General features: G+C 37.6%; 1 protein-coding gene across 5 annotated transcripts in view; it reads left to right on the forward strand.

Moving 5' to 3' along the window:
- Nucleotides 1–18,882, forward strand: part of tmem63c (transmembrane protein 63C) — a 51,973-nt gene that overhangs the window by 10,247 nt on the left and 22,844 nt on the right. For all 5 annotated transcript variants that reach the window (XM_037542030.1, XM_017711825.2, XM_037542029.1 and 2 more), the window contains exons 2-4: nt 13,862–14,115; nt 15,304–15,383; nt 18,427–18,514. In XM_037542030.1, the coding sequence (XP_037397927.1) occupies nt 13,909–14,115; nt 15,304–15,383; nt 18,427–18,514 (375 nt within the window). In that variant the 5' untranslated portion in view covers nt 13,862–13,908. The remainder of the gene's footprint in view (nt 1–13,861; nt 14,116–15,303; nt 15,384–18,426; nt 18,515–18,882) is intronic.

Consider the following 18,882-nt stretch of genomic DNA (forward strand, 5'->3'; position numbering starts at 1 on the left):
CAGATGTAGATGACATATTTAGTTTAGCATAACTTGCAGTGTTTTAGTCAAGAATAAGAATTCTTATTCAAAGGCTTTAGTGCAACAGCTTAGCACATTATATAAGAAAAATACAGATTGTACTTGAGTTCCAGTTTACTGACTCTTTCTGCAAGTCACAGAATAACTTCCTTTATCTGCAATTCAAAATATCTGCCTAATTCATTGTTACCACAAGTTTGATTGATGTAAAATGGTTCATTGTAGAGAAACTTCATGACTTGCATTTTGTTACAGTAATAGGAACCAGGAGTTATGATGGAGTTTTGGAGTTTTGTGTGACAGAAGGATAGCAGCAAGAGTGAAAGAGAAGGTTTACAAGACAGTAGTGCATCCTGCTATGATGTATGGTTTGGAGACTGTGGCTCTGTCTAAAAGACAGGAGGCTGAGCTGGAGGTGGCGGAGATGAAGATGCTGAGATTTTCGTTGGGAGTGACAAGGCTGGACAAGATTAGAAATGAGCAGATCAGAGTGACAGTGAAAGTGGAGCAGTTTGGAGATAAAGCCAGAGAGGCCAGGTTGAGATGGTTTGGACATGTGTTGAGGAGGAATAGTCGATATATTGGGCAAAGAATGTTGAAGATGGAGCTGCCGGGTAGAAGGAGAAGAGGTAGACCTCAGAGAAGGTTTATGGATGTAGTGAAGGTGGACATGGAGATGGTTGGTGTGAAAGTAGAGGAGGCAGTGGATAGGGCAAGATGGAGGCAGATGATCCGCTGTGGCGACCCCTAAAGGGAGCAGCCGAAAGAAGAAGAAGAATAGGAACAAGGAGTTTTGATGTTTATGATGTTTTATTTACTGTCCAAAACAACCAGTGAACCTACATGCGTTGATAAGTGTTCAGTGTAATACACCATTCTCACACTTCCAAGTTCTAGTGACAGCCCTGGTGCTGTTTTCTATTGTTAAATAAAGAAGTGGGTTCATGCAAGATACCTTGAATTAATCAAAAGAAAACTGACGATGCTGTATGTGTGGCACTGGCGAGAACATTAGCTTCCCAGGCTAGCTGTGTTAAGATGGGTAACTTGAAGCAGCATTCTGTCACTCACACAACACAGCTAATTAATGTTCTTATAGTATATTACCACTGTCACCACCTTGTATCTCTGTTTGTTATTTTAGACTTTTGTTTTGTTTGAATATTTCAGTTGCCTCTTGCATTGTTAATATTTTGAGATGAACAGACCAACAGAATGTACAGAATTAGAAAAATCTGGTTACATTAAGTTCCATTGATAGCTAAGAATTTACCATTATGGATATACATAGTTTTATTTATACGATTTAGTATTCTAAGTATTATAGTAAGTATTCTAAGTATTATTCATAGTATTATAAGTGTAGTACTCAGGTTTCACTGTACTTGGTTTATTGGAGAGTGCTGAAAATGCATAACTTGATAATGGCATTAAAAAGGATTGCACTGGTATTTTTAAAATAAATTAACTTTGTCTTCTGAACTGTTTTTTATAAATTGCAACATTCACAGAAGTTGCATATGTATAGCCATACATCCTGACTCCATCCTGGTGTTGAAACATGTCCTTTGGCAGTGTGTTTGCTGTGATCACTGCTGACAGCCCAGGAGTCGAGGCAGCAGGCTGTTCTTACACGCCGTCACATCCAGTCAGGCTTAATTGGGATCATCTCAGACTGTTAGCGTTTGTTTCAGATTTTCAAGCGTCCTTTTTAGTATGACTATAGAGAATATTGTGTGCAGAAAGTTTATGTTGTGATGAGCCACAGCGCTGTACCACTGCATAAAGCGTGGGCTTCGTTTTTGGCCCGAAAAACTATCAGTTTGGATTTTCATCCCATTGTATGCCTGCCATGGTTAACATTGTTATGCAATGTCAGCTTTGATTATCTTGTGCTTATCTCATCAAGTTTGTTCTCAGAAAGGGTTTTCTCATCATCTGCCATTTAAGCCACCTTGTCGCTAACACTTGGGCCTAACAGATGGTTCTGAAAGTGCTCATTCTTCTCAGTTAGAACCTTCTAGAACCCAGAGAAATGCAAGTCATATATGTAAAGACTTGGAGAGATTGCTTTCATGTTGGAGGACCCAATTTTTTTTTTTTGCTTAATCCCACTTTTCAGCCATAGCAGCACACATTTCAAAGGGAGCACCATATTTGTAGAATATATTGGGAAATGTTTGAAGATTTATTGCTGAGGTTTTTTTCATCATAATCATTCAAAGTCAGTTGCCAAGTTAACTGGCTTAGACAGCAAGCATCCTCAAGCAGCTGTAGGATAACCTCGTCGTTTGGGAAATTGTCTACTGTATAACCCTTCTCCAAGGTGGGATAAGAATGTGAAAAATGTGAGGACTCATTTTTAATCAAAAGCTGTGTGGCTTTGAGGCAAGAAACAAGCGTAACCCACTTTTTTTGCAGTCAAAACAAGCAACCTCACAAGACGACACTGAGCAAACATGAACCAGGAGAATAAGGGCGCATGCTGAAGCGGCACTCATCTCCTCCATGCAGCGATCAAGCAGAAAGAGAACACTCAACCTGATACTTATTCATGGTCATTTTTAGCTTCTTCTGCAGAGACTCGAGTACTTATTTATCTTTAGCCGACTGACTATTTGACAGACTTTGTCTGTTTATTCGATTAGTGATCATGCTGTTATTTATGGCTCTTTTTTCTGCTGTATCAGGATTTTTTTTACCCTTTTCCTTTGTCCTCCTTCAGAATCATCCACTCACCCAAGCAAATAATGAATCTTCAGCTGAGAAAAGACACTATTGTGAAAAAGATCGTCTGTGGAGGAGGATGTTGTGGTTATAACAGAATAATCCATATTCATCTTGAGCAGTGCAGCTGACCAAACCTTTAATACAATACATTAATGCCTTTACACTGAGTGTTGGTGTATCCACTGGTTGTTAATCACATGTCTGGGTTTCCTTGCTGCCTGTAGATAGAGTTTTAAGTTTATTCTTCAGGGACTGAACTCTACAAATAAATTTGGAGTCTTTGGGTGGTCTTTCAGTGGGTGTGCCAGTGAAGGTTGCCCTGTCTAAAGTTATCAAACCACCAAACATCCCAGCCCTGGTCCTAGAGTACCTCTATCTTGCACATTTATTTTTTCCACCCTAACACAACCACTTTCACTCAAGAAAGGCTTGTTAACCCTGTTGTCAAACTTATAATGCACTGACCATGATGTTTTTTATGGCTGGTTACAATTTCTTTACAGCCAAATTGGCTGATTTTTCTGGATGTTTCTGAAAGCCTTTTTTTTTAAACCTGAAGCTCACAATGTGTGGGCCATTTGAATACACTCGTACATTTCCATCCCTTTCTATTAGTCAAAGTCTCAAGACTTTTTTTGTAAGCTACACTATGTAAGATTTAGGGATGTAATTGCATAGACCATGCAGAAAAACGTTTTAAACAAACAAACAAACGTTTGTTTGTTTGTGCGTCAGATTCCTGCTCTTAGCACACAAATCTGATGTTTGTGAGTGTGCTGGCAGAGTATTCAAAGAGAACTCATCAAAACTTGGTGAAAGCTGTGTCTTCCAAGGATGTAAGGATCTGCTACAATCATCAGGTCTTTATCATTATTTTTAACTCTGCAATTTAACTGCATGTAATGTTAATGCAAAAGACATATGATTGGTCCAAAAAACTGCATAGTCTGGCCTAACTACTCCTACGTTTAAATGATTACGTCAAGCTTTGCAGGGCAAATCACAGCAGCACACACATCATATTTTAGCATGTTTTTAAAATAAATTGTCCAATTACCAATCAATCATTCCTTTCATGCTTCTCTGTTGTCTTCTACTATTTAAATGTATAAGCTGTGACTGGACAATATGGACAAGAAATGTCCCATGTTGTTAGACATTATGATGTGAGATGTGATGAATTACAATTAAAGTTTCCTACACAGTTTTTTGTGCAGAAATGTTAAGGAGATTTTTAAAATTAGGAATGCTTTTCATTGATTTTGCCCCCCCAACCTGATTTTAATGCTGAAGTTATTTGATAGCTAACAAGGCATGGCAGTATAACCACTTTTTGAAAAGCTTTATGTTATTTGTGTATTTACTATCAGTGATGTAGCGTTAGTGGTTTAGAATGCTTAAAATCAGTTGATACTGATAAAGTTAGCCTCTGCGAAAACAGTAGTGTTTAAGTTTTACACTTTATCAGGTCTTCGTGATGTGTTTATCATGGAAACTCATATCAATAAAAATTCAATTCTTCATGCAGCCATAATAACAATCACATAATGAATTACACGTTTGTTCACTTTACATTCTGTGTATAATATGCACAACAGTATTTTTTTTTTTTTATGAATTTCAAATAATAAAATATTTTCTATTTACACAAACACAAACCCTTTATTGAATGAAAGCTTAGAATCTGTACTTTTTCAGCTTCTTTCTGTCAGAAACAGTTATTATTAAATTACACCATGCGTTTTTGCCTTCGCTGGGAAAAACTGCAACTAAAGGGTTCTAAAGGGTTAGTTAGTTCGGCTGGGTTTCCCATCTTATCATAAAGGTAATTCTTAAATTGTTCAGTGAGCATCACACTGAACACTCGCTCTACCAGTTAAGATGACACTAAGATGCTTTTGGGAAATTGGGCCCTGATTAATTGAATCAGGTGTGTTAGAGCTGGGAAAACACTACCATGTGCACAACAGAGGAATCAGTGGACTAGATAAAACACTCACGGTCAGAATTTAAAGCTATTACTGCTCGTTCAACCGGCACAACAAACAGCAAACTGTGCTGAGTATTTGTAAAGTAACGTGTGTACTGAGTTTCCTCTCTCAGCTGCATATGCTCTAGAGGGATCTCCAATCAGGACTCAGCTGTTGTTGTAGCACATTCAAACAAAGGCTGCTGCGTTGCTCTTTGTTCAAAATTCAGGGGCAATCAGGCAATCCAGCTGCTCTTCACCACAGCCCTGGGGCTTTGCACTGTTCAATCTAGAACTACAATCAGAGGATGGTTTTTTGAGATATTGTCCTAGAGCTACTTTTGGTTTCTCTTATCTGAATTATCTACTATAAAGCTGTAGGACAAGAACCACTATAGAGTTATTCATTACTATTGATATGGCCATGAAAGCAATAGGAATTATGTAGAATTCATCTTAATTTTTTTCTTTCTTTTCAACATTGAGTGTTCCACACTCTGGTCCTGGATCTGAACCTCTAGTCCAAAGCTCCACTTCTGGTTTTTACTTAATTTACACACGACAATGAGTTGTTTTTTTCAGTCATTTTTCGGGAACAGCATTTTTTGTTCTTAATTATAGTTTAGCTCACATGCACTTTTTATTAAACACACAGATGAAGAAGACGAAACAGACTTAACCAGCAGTAACAACAACAAAGTCATGTTTTAGCTAGCGTGCCTCAAAGACACAGGCACTGTGTAACAGCCCTTTCTGCTTAAAAAAAAACAAAGCAAAAAAAAATGTTCATCGCTGACACACAGAAACATCCATGACCTCTGATGTCAAAGACACCATGAATATTAATGTGTATGTTTTTAAATCTTTGACATACATTTTTATTGATTTGTTTATTTTCTTTGGTGTGAAAGGGCCTTGGGCTTTGCACCCTCTGTCAAAAACTGTCCTAGATATACTGAATATTACTGATAAAGTTTTCAGTTATTGATTAAATCTTCAAGACCCAATACACACAGTCCACTCCAGCTCAGATCTCTTTGTTTCTTATGTAATACTGAGCAACCCAATATCTTTTCAAAAATTACTTTACCTCTGATTTTAATATTTATTACTGCAAACATGCATTTATGAGCTCCCTCTGGTGTAGGTTAATAGCAATATGCACCCCTCACTGGAGAAAATTCAGAGTGTAACACACTTTAAATAAGTGCTTTCCAAAGCCACGCCCACGTTTCACACATACATTTTTTTTCATCGTTAAAGCGGAGTTTTCAGCTATAGATTATAAAACAATGTAGTATAATATTTTAATCATTTTCATAATTTAACTGAACAACTGGGATACTTCAGCTGTACAGAAACTGCCAGACTCTAAGAAACCTGCAGCAGAGATATACAGGGAATATACTCTATTATACTACATTGGGAATATTGTACTACATTGTTATGTAACGGCTTTTTAAGATCCTATAACTCAGTATTTTAATGGTAAAAGTAAACAAAGCGTTGTGTACGTGATTTACTATCATTTATCAAACTGTTGTCCGGCAGTTCTCTTTCTCAGCACTATGATTATAACATTAAGATCATCATCAGGTTACGATCATCATTAGCAGGACCCACCCAGGCCTAGTCCCAGCCCTGAGCATATTATTAGAAGTATTATTTACTAAACTGAGATTTATATTAAGTAGATCAGTTTTAAATTGTGATACATTTAAGTATGCAGTGAAGCACAGCATAAAGATAAATTTGTGCCAAGTTTCTAGTCGCAATATTAATTTCAAATTATAATGTGGACTTTGAATTAAAATACACTACCAAAACCACTGAGGCACTTTCTATTTTTGCATCACTTTATTGGCCAGATTTATTGCTACACTGAAATTTCTCTGTAAGACACACAGACATACACAGGAGACATAGTTGGGGTCTAACCACAGGGCTAGACATTTAAACAGCATCAGTGGATCAGGTAGAGGTTAAGTGCCTTTTTCTTTTGAGCTGACAACTCTGGTCACTGGCACCAATATAAGTTTGTCTTATAAAAAAGAAGACTGTAGGTTATTTGAGGAGCGCTCCTCATTACAGCAGAGAAAATGCCACAGGGTAAGAGTCTTCAGGAAATATTTGTTTATACGGTTTTGTTGAACACAAATGTCACTACATATCATTATAGTGCCATTGAAAATCCACAAAATAGCCACGTGCCATATCGTGAAGCAGTGTTAGACTGAAGATGTGGTGAAGAAAAGACTTGCCAAACAATCTTACCTCTCAAGAATGATGTTTATTGCTGCATTAATAAAGCATGAGTCAATGGCTATCCTGTCTTCATGTTATCTGAAATTGCTGGATAGTGCTCCACAATGCTTTAACTCATTCCAGCAAGGCCTTCAAGGTTTTACATTTTTCTATAAAAGCAGGTTTGCAGTGAAATGCCTGTTGTAATGCATTCTCCATCGTATATAATACTTTTTGTAGGATCATTTTTACCCTGTATGTGTTTACAAACTATTGGTAGTTGCAAAAGCTACATGGATAGAAGAAGGGACCCAAATTTTTAGGCAGATTCTTCAGACTGTCATTGGTTGGGAATTAATAGCCAGCAAGCCTAAAATCAAGGATGCGACCCATCAAAATGTTTAATTTCAGCTTCAAAATTTCAGCTTTGCTTCAAAAAGATACTAAAAATTAAGATTAGAAATACCTGTAATTTTGTATAGGAATTTAGGATTTTGGATGACCACTGCCTAAAAAGTACCCTATAAGTGATCATATTGCAAATGCCTTGGGTTTAATTATACCATAACACAATCCTTTAAAACTGAAAACCTAATTGTTTTTATATAGTTTATCATGTTCTTCTGTATTTAGCAGAGCCAGATGAAGATTATACCCTCATGTATATAATTCCCAATGTTCCTTACCTTGAATAGTACACCAGGCTATTCATATAGGAAGAGTTGTTCAGTCAAAATAAATTTGAATTAAAATAAAATTGAATTAAATTAACAATATTTTAACTTATAGCACTGGCTGAAGATTTGTTTATTTGTTGGTTCATCAGTAAACCATTTACATTTTTGTAAATGCCTAAAATATTACTAATAAGAATATCTGAGTTATAAGAGTATCGGTAAGTGTGGGATTTAGTAGAGTGATCTCCAACTTTTCCACATTTTATATATGCTGGAAATTGAGAGCAAACATTCTCTCTGGTAACCATTAGTTCAGCAAACAGTGAGCAGGTGATTAAACATAGCATAGGCTTTTTTGGATAATTTGATTTGTGTGTGTGTGTGTGTGTGTGAGAGAGATTGGGAGACTTACAGAATCACTGACTCATGATCATCTGTGTTGAATTTGTGTTGGGCTTCTAGCATTTAGTGTCATGCGCTGCACTGTCTACAGTTCTTGTTGCAAAACAAGAGGGAACAAATCCGACTGAACATCAAAAAGCTATTTTAAAAGCAGATGCAAATAAGCAAGATCTTGTCCTGCTACCCCGTTAGCTGTGTATCTGTGCTGACTCACTGTGGGACCTTTTAGATCTGAGTTTTGTAGGAGATCTTTTCATGCATTATTTTTTCTTGCATATATTTACACAGGGATGTACCTAAGTGCTTTGAGCTTGTCACGCTAGTGGTAGGAAAGGTTGAAATGCTGTAGCACAAATTAAAATGTTGTAGCACTGAAATGAAATCTATTTGCTTGCACATCGTCTTCCAAGGGTGTAAATGAATTATGTCCTATTGTCATCATATCTTTATCAGTATAATGTTGATTTTGTCTTTCTTTTGGCTCTATAAAGAGTGAATCTCAGCAGCACATGAACATCAAATTTAGTTTTTTTTCCTCCTGACTCAGTATCACTACTTCCTTCAATTAAATATATATATATATATATATATATATATATATATTAGAAATGTAATATTATTGTTTTAGGAGTACTATGGGGAAAGTGAGAACTACACCAATGTATTACCTAAAGTTAAATCTCAGTGTTATCTCATATGTAAGTTTTAACCAATGAATCACAAAATTAAGCACATGGTGTCTGAATCCAGAGATGACTTTAGGCTGACTTTTTTTTTCAGCAGTTGTAGCTGGCTTTTTGTATCGCACTGTAGCCCCAAACTAAACATTTGCACATTTTGTACATTGCAAGAACCTTTCTTTACAGGCATTTAACGTTTTTCAATAATGTTCAAATTACCTGTTGGACTACACCTACCATAAACCCTAGAATGTAACCTGTGTTGCAGCTCACATGGCAAAGGCTAAGCTTTAAGCAATCACTGAATTAAAAGAAAGCAATTTTTTCCTTTTATCATATCATACAGGCCATTTGTAGTTGTAATAAGTGTACTTAGAGAAAGTTTGAATTCTAGGTTAATAATTGATAGATCAAGCTCTGTTGTAAAATCAGCAAGGTTTATGATGTTATTTCCCAGATCTCACGCTGGCTGAGTCATGCTCAGAACGTGTGTGCTTCTAGCTGCAGGATGAGGCGATTAAATGTGTCTATAAAAGCAGCTCGGTTCGCATTGCCATCCATGAGTTGTCACAAAAGTCCCCCAGAGGGCCATCTGACTGACATTTCAAACAACAGCAGGAAATGACAGGATCATTACAGTGACTAACACAAGCCTGTGTTTGGTTATCATCTAAGTGTGCATCTGTGATCCCAGTGCCTCACCCCCCCACTCCCCATCTCTTCCTCATTAAGTGCCGTGATGATGGAGGTTAATACACATGGTCACCTTAAGGGCCCTTGGTCAGTGACAGACCTTTGTGACTGCAGCCTGGCTCATTTCTCAGAGTCAAATTCTGGCTGCCTCTCTCTGCTGCAGAGAGCAGAAATGCTGTGTAGACATATTTGAACAGTATATAAATTAGTGTATGGATTCATGCACTGTACAAAATGTTCTTCAACTTACATTTTTAGCACTGCTTCTAAGTAAGGTCTACAAAATGCAGTTTAAGTTTAGGGCACTCAGAAAAAGCAGTCAATGTGGTTAGAATCTGAAATTGCTTAAAGGGCCCATGTAGAGCTGGGCAATATGGCCAAAAATGTTATCACAATAAACAAAATTCATATCGGTCGATATTGATACATATCGCGATAAATGTCAAATCATTATTTCTTTTGTTTGAAGGTTGATTTTTGCTCCTGGGTGGTTAATTGCTGTTTTAAACTATCCTTTATTTACAAAATATCCAAATATGACTTTTTGACAGGGCTGTAGTTGTGTGGATTGTGATTGTGATTTAACGCTGCTAAAGCTTGTTAGGATGTACGGAAAGAGGTGAGTTCACTCTAGCTCAGCACAGCTACACCACTTATCTCGTCACTCACATTTGGTCAGAGGAGAACAGATCGCTGGTCGCCCCACTCAAACAGGGAATGTGTAACTCCACGTTTCAGACGTTGCTAAAGTATATTTGACGACCCTTTTTCACTCGTCGCCCCCTCCCTCTCTAATCATGTCGAAAAACTCTGAAGTCCTCCCTCTCCTGGCGACAGCAGAGTAGTGTCGCTTTCCTTGCAGTAGAAAATGTCACCAGGGCTTTCGCTTAACGTGGAAGTGTGAGAATGGTGCATTATATCGAACATTTATCTAACCTTTCTTATCGCTCTTTTGAGGAAAACTTATATCGTTTATATGATATAATTATATATAACGATATAATTATCATTATCGTTTTATCGCCCAGCTCTAGGCCCATGTCATGGAAAGCTGGCTTTTCCACACTTTTATGAAATAATAGTGTCATTTAGTATAGGAACATTAGTAAAGTTTCACAATATTACTCACTCTCACGTCCATACAGTCCATATATGCAAACTAAGCTACAAAACGGCCTGTTTTAACTCTTTCTGTGATCTCACGAAATATACAAACGCTTATGCAATTATTTGGCCTAAAGGATTTAACTCTGCTCATTCATGCTGAAGTTATATATTCAACCTGGACTGTTTGTTGAATGCGGCACAATACAAGGCAGCCAATCAGAACAGAGGTTACTGACTGCATTGAGCTGAGGTGTTGCTGGGATTCAAGCACAGGATCTCTTGTCTTCTGGTGGTCAGTCACATACACACTTGCACCACAGGTAGTTGTTTTTTTATCTAAGCACAGATGCTCTCTGTCTGAGCATGAGGGGCTATTTAAGCACAAGTCTCATTGCTCTGAGTTAATTCTCTTTTAATTCTTTCATTGACACAGTAATTTAATCAGCTGTGTGGATCCTGAATGGCACAACCATCTTACCCCCTCCTGATTAAGAGGTCAAGAGTTTGGATCCTGGCAATGCCTTAGCAGGCCATAATCAGAATCCTGAGAGGATATGCAAATGTACATTTACTACAGATATATTTGATCTACCAAAACATGCTAAGTATCCAAAGGTTGCAAACCACAGATGATATTGTGTCTCAGATTAATGTGAGAAATGGCCAAATCTTATGGGAACAATAGATGGAAATATTTTGAGCGTAAAGAGCACAGATTACACAGATTGCACAGTGGAAGATGTTTAGGTTATTGTAGAAGCCAACTGGTAATGTGTTAAATCACATATACCTAAAAGGCATACGTCTAAAGCTTTCCACAAGGGGCAGCTATTAGCATGCTGGTAGGTTTTATGCATTATTGAAAAAGAGGTTCCTTCAATAAAGGTCAGCTTTAACTTGCAATATTTGCTGTAGGAAGCACGGTAAAGCTGCCACATACACAGGAAAAAATATGCTACTTGTGTCTCCTACAACAGCAGTTCTCAAATGTCAAACTCTAAGGCCCCCTTTGTGGATAGTAAGTGCCACTACACCCCCTGGTGACCCACATGCCCTGCAGTCTCCCAGAACCACTATCCTTCATGGTACTTAAGTCACAGCTGCAGTAAGTGCTATTATATACCAGTGTGGGAAGGTTAGTTTGTTAGTTTTGCACTAACATAATTAGCAAATTCTATAGAGGATAAACAGAAGCAACAAGTCTATGCTTGAGGGCTGCATGACATTTTGGGACTGCGAAAAGCGCTATATAAATGCAACTTACTATTATTATTATTATTATTATTGTTGCTTTTTTGGAATCCTAAATGTGTAATGTAATGTTGTTGCATATATTCCATTTCCACCAAGTCTAATGCTAATTATTTTTATATATATATATATATATATATATATATATATATATATATATATATATACATACACACTTACCAGCCACTTTATTAGGTACACATGTACACATGTTCAATTGCTTGTTAACACAAATAGCTAATCAGCCAATCACATGGCCACAACTCATTGCATTTAGGCATGTATAGGTGGTCAAGACAACTTGTTGAAGTGCAAACCGAGCATCAGAATGGGGAAGAAAGGTGATTTAAGTGTCTTTGAACATGGCATGGTTGTTGGTGCCCGACGGGCTGGTCTGAGTATTTCAGAAGCTGCTGATCTACTGGGATTTTCACGCAAAACCATCTCTAGGGTTTACAGAGAACTGTCCGAAAAAGAGAAAATATCCAGTGAGCGGCAGTTGTGTGGATGAAAATGCCTTGTTGATTTGAGAGGTCAGAGCAGAATGGGCAGACTGGTTCCAGATGATAGAAAGGCAACAGGAAATCAAATAACCACTTGTTACAACCAAGGAATGCAGAATACCATCTCTGAACACACAACACGTCGAACCTTGAAGAAGATGGGCTACAGCAGCAGAAGACCACACCGGGTGCCACAACTGTCAGCTAAGAACAGGAAACTGAGGCTACATTTCGCACGGGCTCACCAAAATTAGACAGTAGAAGATTGGAAAAATGCTGCCTGGTCTGACGAGTCTCAACTTCAGCTGCGACATTCAGATGGTAGGGTCAGAATTTGGCATAAACAACATGAAAGCATGGATCCATCCTGCGTTGTATCAAAGGTTCAGGCTGGTGGTGGTGGTTTAATGGTGTGGGGGGTATTTTCTTGGCACACTTTGGGCCCCTTAGTACCAATTGAGCATCGTTTAAATGCCGCTGTCTACCTGAGTATTGTTGATGACCATGTCCATCCCTTTATGACCACAGTATACCATCTTCTGATGGCTACTTCCAGCAGGATAATGCACCATGTCACAAAGCTCATATCATCTCAAACTGGTTTCTTTAACATGGCAATGAGTTCACTGTATGTCAATGGCCTCCAGAGTCACCAGATCTCAATCCAATAGAGCACCTTTGGGATGTGGTGGAACGGGAGATTCGCATTATAGATGTGCTGCCGACAAATCTGCAGCAACTGCGTGATGCTATCAGGTCAATATGGACCAAAATCTCTGAGGAATGTTTCCAACACCCTGTTGAAAGTATGCCATGAAGAATTAAGGCAGTTCTGAAGGCAAAAGGGGGTCCAACCTTTTACTAGCAAGGTGTACCTAATAAAGTGCCTGGTGAGTGTATATATATATATATATATATATATATATATATATGAAATTACTCTTTCAAGATTGGTTTGTCACTATTACACTATTAAGCCTAAAATTCAAGGATTCATTAGCTTAAGTGTTACGTGGCAACTCTGACGAATGGAGATCTGGAAAGAGGTCAGGTTTAATCTTTGGCAGAGGGAAAACCAGAATTGTAGTCAATACACAGTCCAGGTAGTCAAAACACTGATCCAACAAGATGTGACAATTCAAAAAGGATAAGGCAAAAACTCGAGTAATGTGAAGAAAAAAAACAAAGGTCAAAAAACACGAGGCAAACATCAACAAACCGCTCAGTAGATCACAATGATACAATACATCGCAATGTCATATGAACTAGTCCACAGGTAATCTGCATTAGTACTCTGGGGATTGTCAACGCTGATAGGACCGCCGTACTTGGCTGTCAGTCACATGAGCTTCCTGGGAAATGGAGTCCAGGCTTGTGTCTGCTGAAGGCGTGACATTAAGAGACTTTGTCCTACACATAAACATGGAATTTTTATTTGCTGTGAACATGTAATGACAAATGAATCAGTAAAATTGGGGCAAAATTATTTTAAATTATTTTTTGTTTCTCTCTAATGGTGATACTTATTTTTTATGACAGCAATGTTGATCATTCTATTGACTTCTGTTTGTTCTTTCTCCTTAGTGATGCTTTGACAGTGTCCAGGCTTTGCTGAGACCCAGGCCATTGTCATGACGGCGCATTCTGATTTATTGGGCACAGTGAAGCCCATGTTTGAGTCCTTGGAGTTGGACGTCCTGGGTGTTCTGAGCTCTGCCGCTGAGGAAAACAGCACAGTGGATAAGTGTTACCACTCACACTCACGCAGCAGTGTCCTGCAGGGACTGCCCTTTGGAGGAGTTCCTACTGTCTTCACCATCAACCTCGTCCTCTGGCTGGTACAGTATGCCTCCACACAGCAGCTCTGAATTAGGCAACCACTTTCAGATCACTTCCTGAGGAAAAGCCAGTTCGTGTTTTACTTCTGTTTTAACTCCATACACTTGTGAGAAGCACTGATTACTTCAATTAGGCACGTGAGGCACTTAAATAGGACAAATATCTGAAATCAGTAGGGTGATCTTAGGAAATGGACGAGAAACCTTTGGTCAGTGAAGTGCAAAAAGTACCATCCTTATTATGTTATTGATCAGGGAGATTATAACTTAATATCCTAATTCAGCTGTCTTACTTTATCTACTTAAGTTACATTATGCAGCTGTGGTTGATAAACGTAAATGTAATTATATTTAGAATATGTATAGTTGTTACTATATTCTAATTAATATATCATTTTTCTTTAAAAGTTTTTAATGGTATTAGGGAATACACTGTATGTACTATACTGTGTGTACAGTAATATGCAAAAGTTTGCAAGTGAAAAAGATTCTGCACACTTCTGCACATTTTACAATTACTGTTTATCTGCTGAATTTAACATAGCAGAAAAATAAGATGTGAAATTTGACCTGTGAAAAAGTAGTTACAAATAAATAAAACATGTGCACTACAATTTGACATATTTAAAAATGACATATTTAAGTTTGATCTCTGGATGTTATCACTTAGATCAACAAAACATGTAATTTGGAAGTATTCAAACTTTTACATACAACTGCACATACAACTGCTGTGTTCTCATTGTCTTGTCATTGACTGCATTCCTACTGGAGTCATTATTTGAACAGTGTGCATACTGACCTCACTGCCTGTCAGTTTCCAAGACAACCACTCACCTCTCCTTTCTCTGCCCAAAGAAATGGCTAATTATCACTGCTGCATGTGGGCCTAGTGAGCAGGAAGGCTTTCTGGGAGAAACACTTTGTGTGTGTGTGTGTGTGTGTGTGTGTGTGTGTGTGTGTGTGTGTGTGTGTGTGTGTAGAAGCATAAGGCCTTATTTGTAGATATCCAAAAACACTTCCAGAAATATTGTACTTTACACCAAATTAGAATGCTGGTTAATTAAAGTTAATAAAAAACTGTCAGTGCAGAAGGACATGTGTAATTAAATGGTTCTTCTGAGCTGATGCTGATCTGTCATGTGGAAGTGTTTCATTCTGTCTGTTTGATCTGATGCTGTGTTGTAGTTCCTGTTGCTGGTTTTCTCCTGTCTGAGGAAGGCTGCATGGGACTACGGGCGTCTGGCTCTGCTAATGGAGAATGACAGGTACTTATGTTGCACTCATATCTAGGGTATCTAGTGATGCACGTATTGACACATTAAAAACAATTGCAGATCTAGCACATGTGTTAGTGTTTTGGATGCTTGTATGCAGTTTGACTAGCCATACTGGATGACCAGCTAAACCAGCACCAGTCTAGCATAAACCCACATATATTAGTTTAATTGAGTTGTATTATTCAGCAGGACGATGTTTAGATTTGACTGATATTTCAAACTAATATTTAATGATATATTTATTACTCTGGAAGAGCAGAACAGTTCCTACAGTGCATTTTGTTCATTTTACTGCATTTAACTGTACATTTACAAATAAATGTTGTACTTCTTTGTGATGTTCATTCTGGTGTATCTGACCTCATTTTCTACCATTTTAATAGTTTGCATATTAGGATTGACAGATATATACATAAAAATATCACATATTGGCACTGGCCTGCAACTCCCGTATTGGTACATCCCCACTAATAACTATCTCTAACTGACTGTCCAGCTTTATTTACTGTTACTGGATTTGAGCTTGAGGCAGATATAATTTTCAACACCAGCCTATTTATCTGAGCTCCTGAACCCCTACATGACCTGACCAAACACTTAGGTCTTCTAATACAGGTTGTTTATCTGTCCCAAGACTGGTCACTTCTGGGGGGCAGATCTTTCAGTGTCATGGCCCCTAAACTGTGGAATACATTACCACAATATCTTTGCGACTGTCCCTCACTTTCTTCCTTCAAAGCTCAGCTTAAAACCTACCTCTTTTCACAGCACTTTTGTTCTTCTGCTCACTGAAGGTTTTTTGCCTCTGTAAGCCGACCTTGGGTATGAGAAAAGCCCTATATAAATTAAATGTGATATTATTTAAGATACAAGGGAACACAATAATAGGAGAAACAAAGACAGATACAAGTTACAAATAAATGCAGAAATGATGGATGAGAAGAGTAAAGCCGGAGCCAGGATGGGTGAAGCTGGAAAGCCTATGAATTAAGGCTAAAACCAGTAGAACACCATAAAAAGCAGCATACCTCTATTATCAGTTCCAGTCAGTGCAACTGGAGGTGTGTAGCTAAACTGAATCACAGTTTAAACAACTGTTGTAGTGCAGTCAGAAATAGAAAACTCAAAAAAAGCAGTATATTAAGTACAGAATAATTCTATTTAATTGGAAGTAGGGTACTATGTAGAGATGTAACAGTACAATGTGTCATATTGCATTGAATTGTATCACAGTCTATTGAGTTGTATTGAAGAATTGTGAATAGTATGTTAGTTTGGGGACTACATCTTTCGATCAGTACAATATAAAACAACTTTAGTTGTGTATGTACTTTTATAATGCTCAATGCTCTAATAAACTGACAACGCCTCATTCGCTTGCCATCCTATCGTGATAAAATGTGTCAGAATGCAACTGATTGACAAGAGGGAAAAAGAAAAATAAGATTTGTAATGGACTGTGAGGGTCTAAATGAAATTCTCTTGGAAATTTAATAGAGTAAGAATACAAACTACTTAGAGTAGTGAAATGCTTAAGTATAATAATAAAGTGCAAATACTTGAGTGTTTTCTACACGGTTTTTACAGCATGCCTGCTTGCACTTGGCTGGATTGAGTGAGATAATGCCACCATCTTGTGGTGAAGAGTAGTACTACATTAATTTTGCCATGTGAATTTTGTCAAGCAATCAATTTAAACACAATACGTATTAATGCATGCCATATTAGAGTTGTTTTGCAGTGGGAAATGCTTTAATTTTTCCTGTGTTGAGATCTTAACAAGCCAAGAATCTGATTTTACAAATTGTGCAGCAGTCTTTTACGGTCATTTGCGAGCGTTCAGCACTTGTGCTGAAATGACGTTTTATTGATTGAAAATAAGTTAGCACGTCCTGTACAGGTAACAAACTGCACTTTCAATGCACAATTATTGAATATTTGCTGATTTTAGTTTCTTAGAAAACAAAATGAAATGTAAAATGTGTCCTGTGCAAAAAGGTATACAACATTTTATTGTCATTTTTATGTTTCATTTTTCCCAATATGTTAAATTCAGCAAGTAAATAGAACTTTTGCCAGAAATTTCCTATGGAGGATTTTCACTTTTCAAAATCTCCAAAACATGTAATTTGACAAGGGGTGTTTAAACATTTGAATACCACTACATATGATTATCTTAAAAAGAAATTAAAAGTAATTATGCACAATTTCTATTGATCAGCTGGAGCTTTAAAAAAACAAGCAGTTATTAGGTTTTCTTATGACATAGATGATACTTACATTTATTCAGTCAGAGCTAATACATGTTTCTCAAAGCTATTTTTATTACTAAAACAACCATGTGCAATTATAGCGTGTAATATAGTAAATGGAGTATATAATATTTCAACATTTCATGCATTCCTTCTATTTTGAGAACACAGTCTATAGGAAAAATACTTGTTACAACGCTATCACACACACTCCAAGAGTGAACATGCACTCACAAACAGACACACAGTCTCTGCCTCACACTCTGAAGGATTATGGGTAATGTTTTGCTAATGGTTCATAACTCATGAGCCTCTGCTGGATATGAGGCTCAGACTTGCTCTCTCACCAGCTGGTCATGTGTACAGTCTCCACTGCTGCACTCATTTCTGTCTCAACAGGACATGCTTTAAGGTGTGTCTGTGTGTGTGTGTGTGTGTGTGTGTGTGTGTGTGTGTGTGTGTGTGTGTGTGTGTGTGTGTGTGTGTATCTGGAGGACAGATGCTGAGATTGGGTTCTACTGCTTAGATTTTCACACTGTCTCGCGACAGCCATCATGGCTTTGCTCTGTCGTGCTGTTGCTACTCTAATAGGCTCTAGCATTACACTTTATTATCATCCCTGCTCCCCTTCGTGAACTGATAAAAGCCTTGATGTCAGACTGTGGTTTTATGTCCTTGTTGCTTGTGCTGCTATTCAGGGTTCTCATAAATTGTGTTCATTCTGGTTAAAGTAGGAATTTTACATTTATTGCTACATTGTTTTCTTCTGTTTGTCATAGCTTAACATCACTTTTCTATGGAGAACAAAGTGAGAAAGAGAAGTCTCCTTCTGAATCCAGCCCCTCAGACTCTGAGACCAAAGACATGGTGAGACCACACACACAAACAAACAACATACAAACACTCACGTAGCAGAGTTACAGAGAGACAGCTGTGCTGTGTGGCATAAATCTGATTTATGCCTTACAGTCATTTGTTATAGTTTGAATCTATTCAGTTTTGTTGTTTTTCCTCATGAAAACAAAGTCCTCACACGTCATCTACAGGGAACACACTTACATGTGGCATTTTCTTTGCTGATTTAAATAAAATGCACAGAAGTATTTATTTTTACTTAGAAGATCAACAGAACTTGACCAGAGACTCCTAACATTGGCATACGACTGTAAAAAAGACACAAAAGGGAGTTTTTTCCAGCTGTGTAAATTTTCCAATCAGATTTGAGCCACTTTCAT

This window comes from Pygocentrus nattereri, chromosome 10 (assembly GCF_015220715.1).
Source record: "Pygocentrus nattereri isolate fPygNat1 chromosome 10, fPygNat1.pri, whole genome shotgun sequence".
NCBI classification, from domain to species: domain Eukaryota; kingdom Metazoa; phylum Chordata; class Actinopteri; order Characiformes; family Serrasalmidae; genus Pygocentrus; species Pygocentrus nattereri.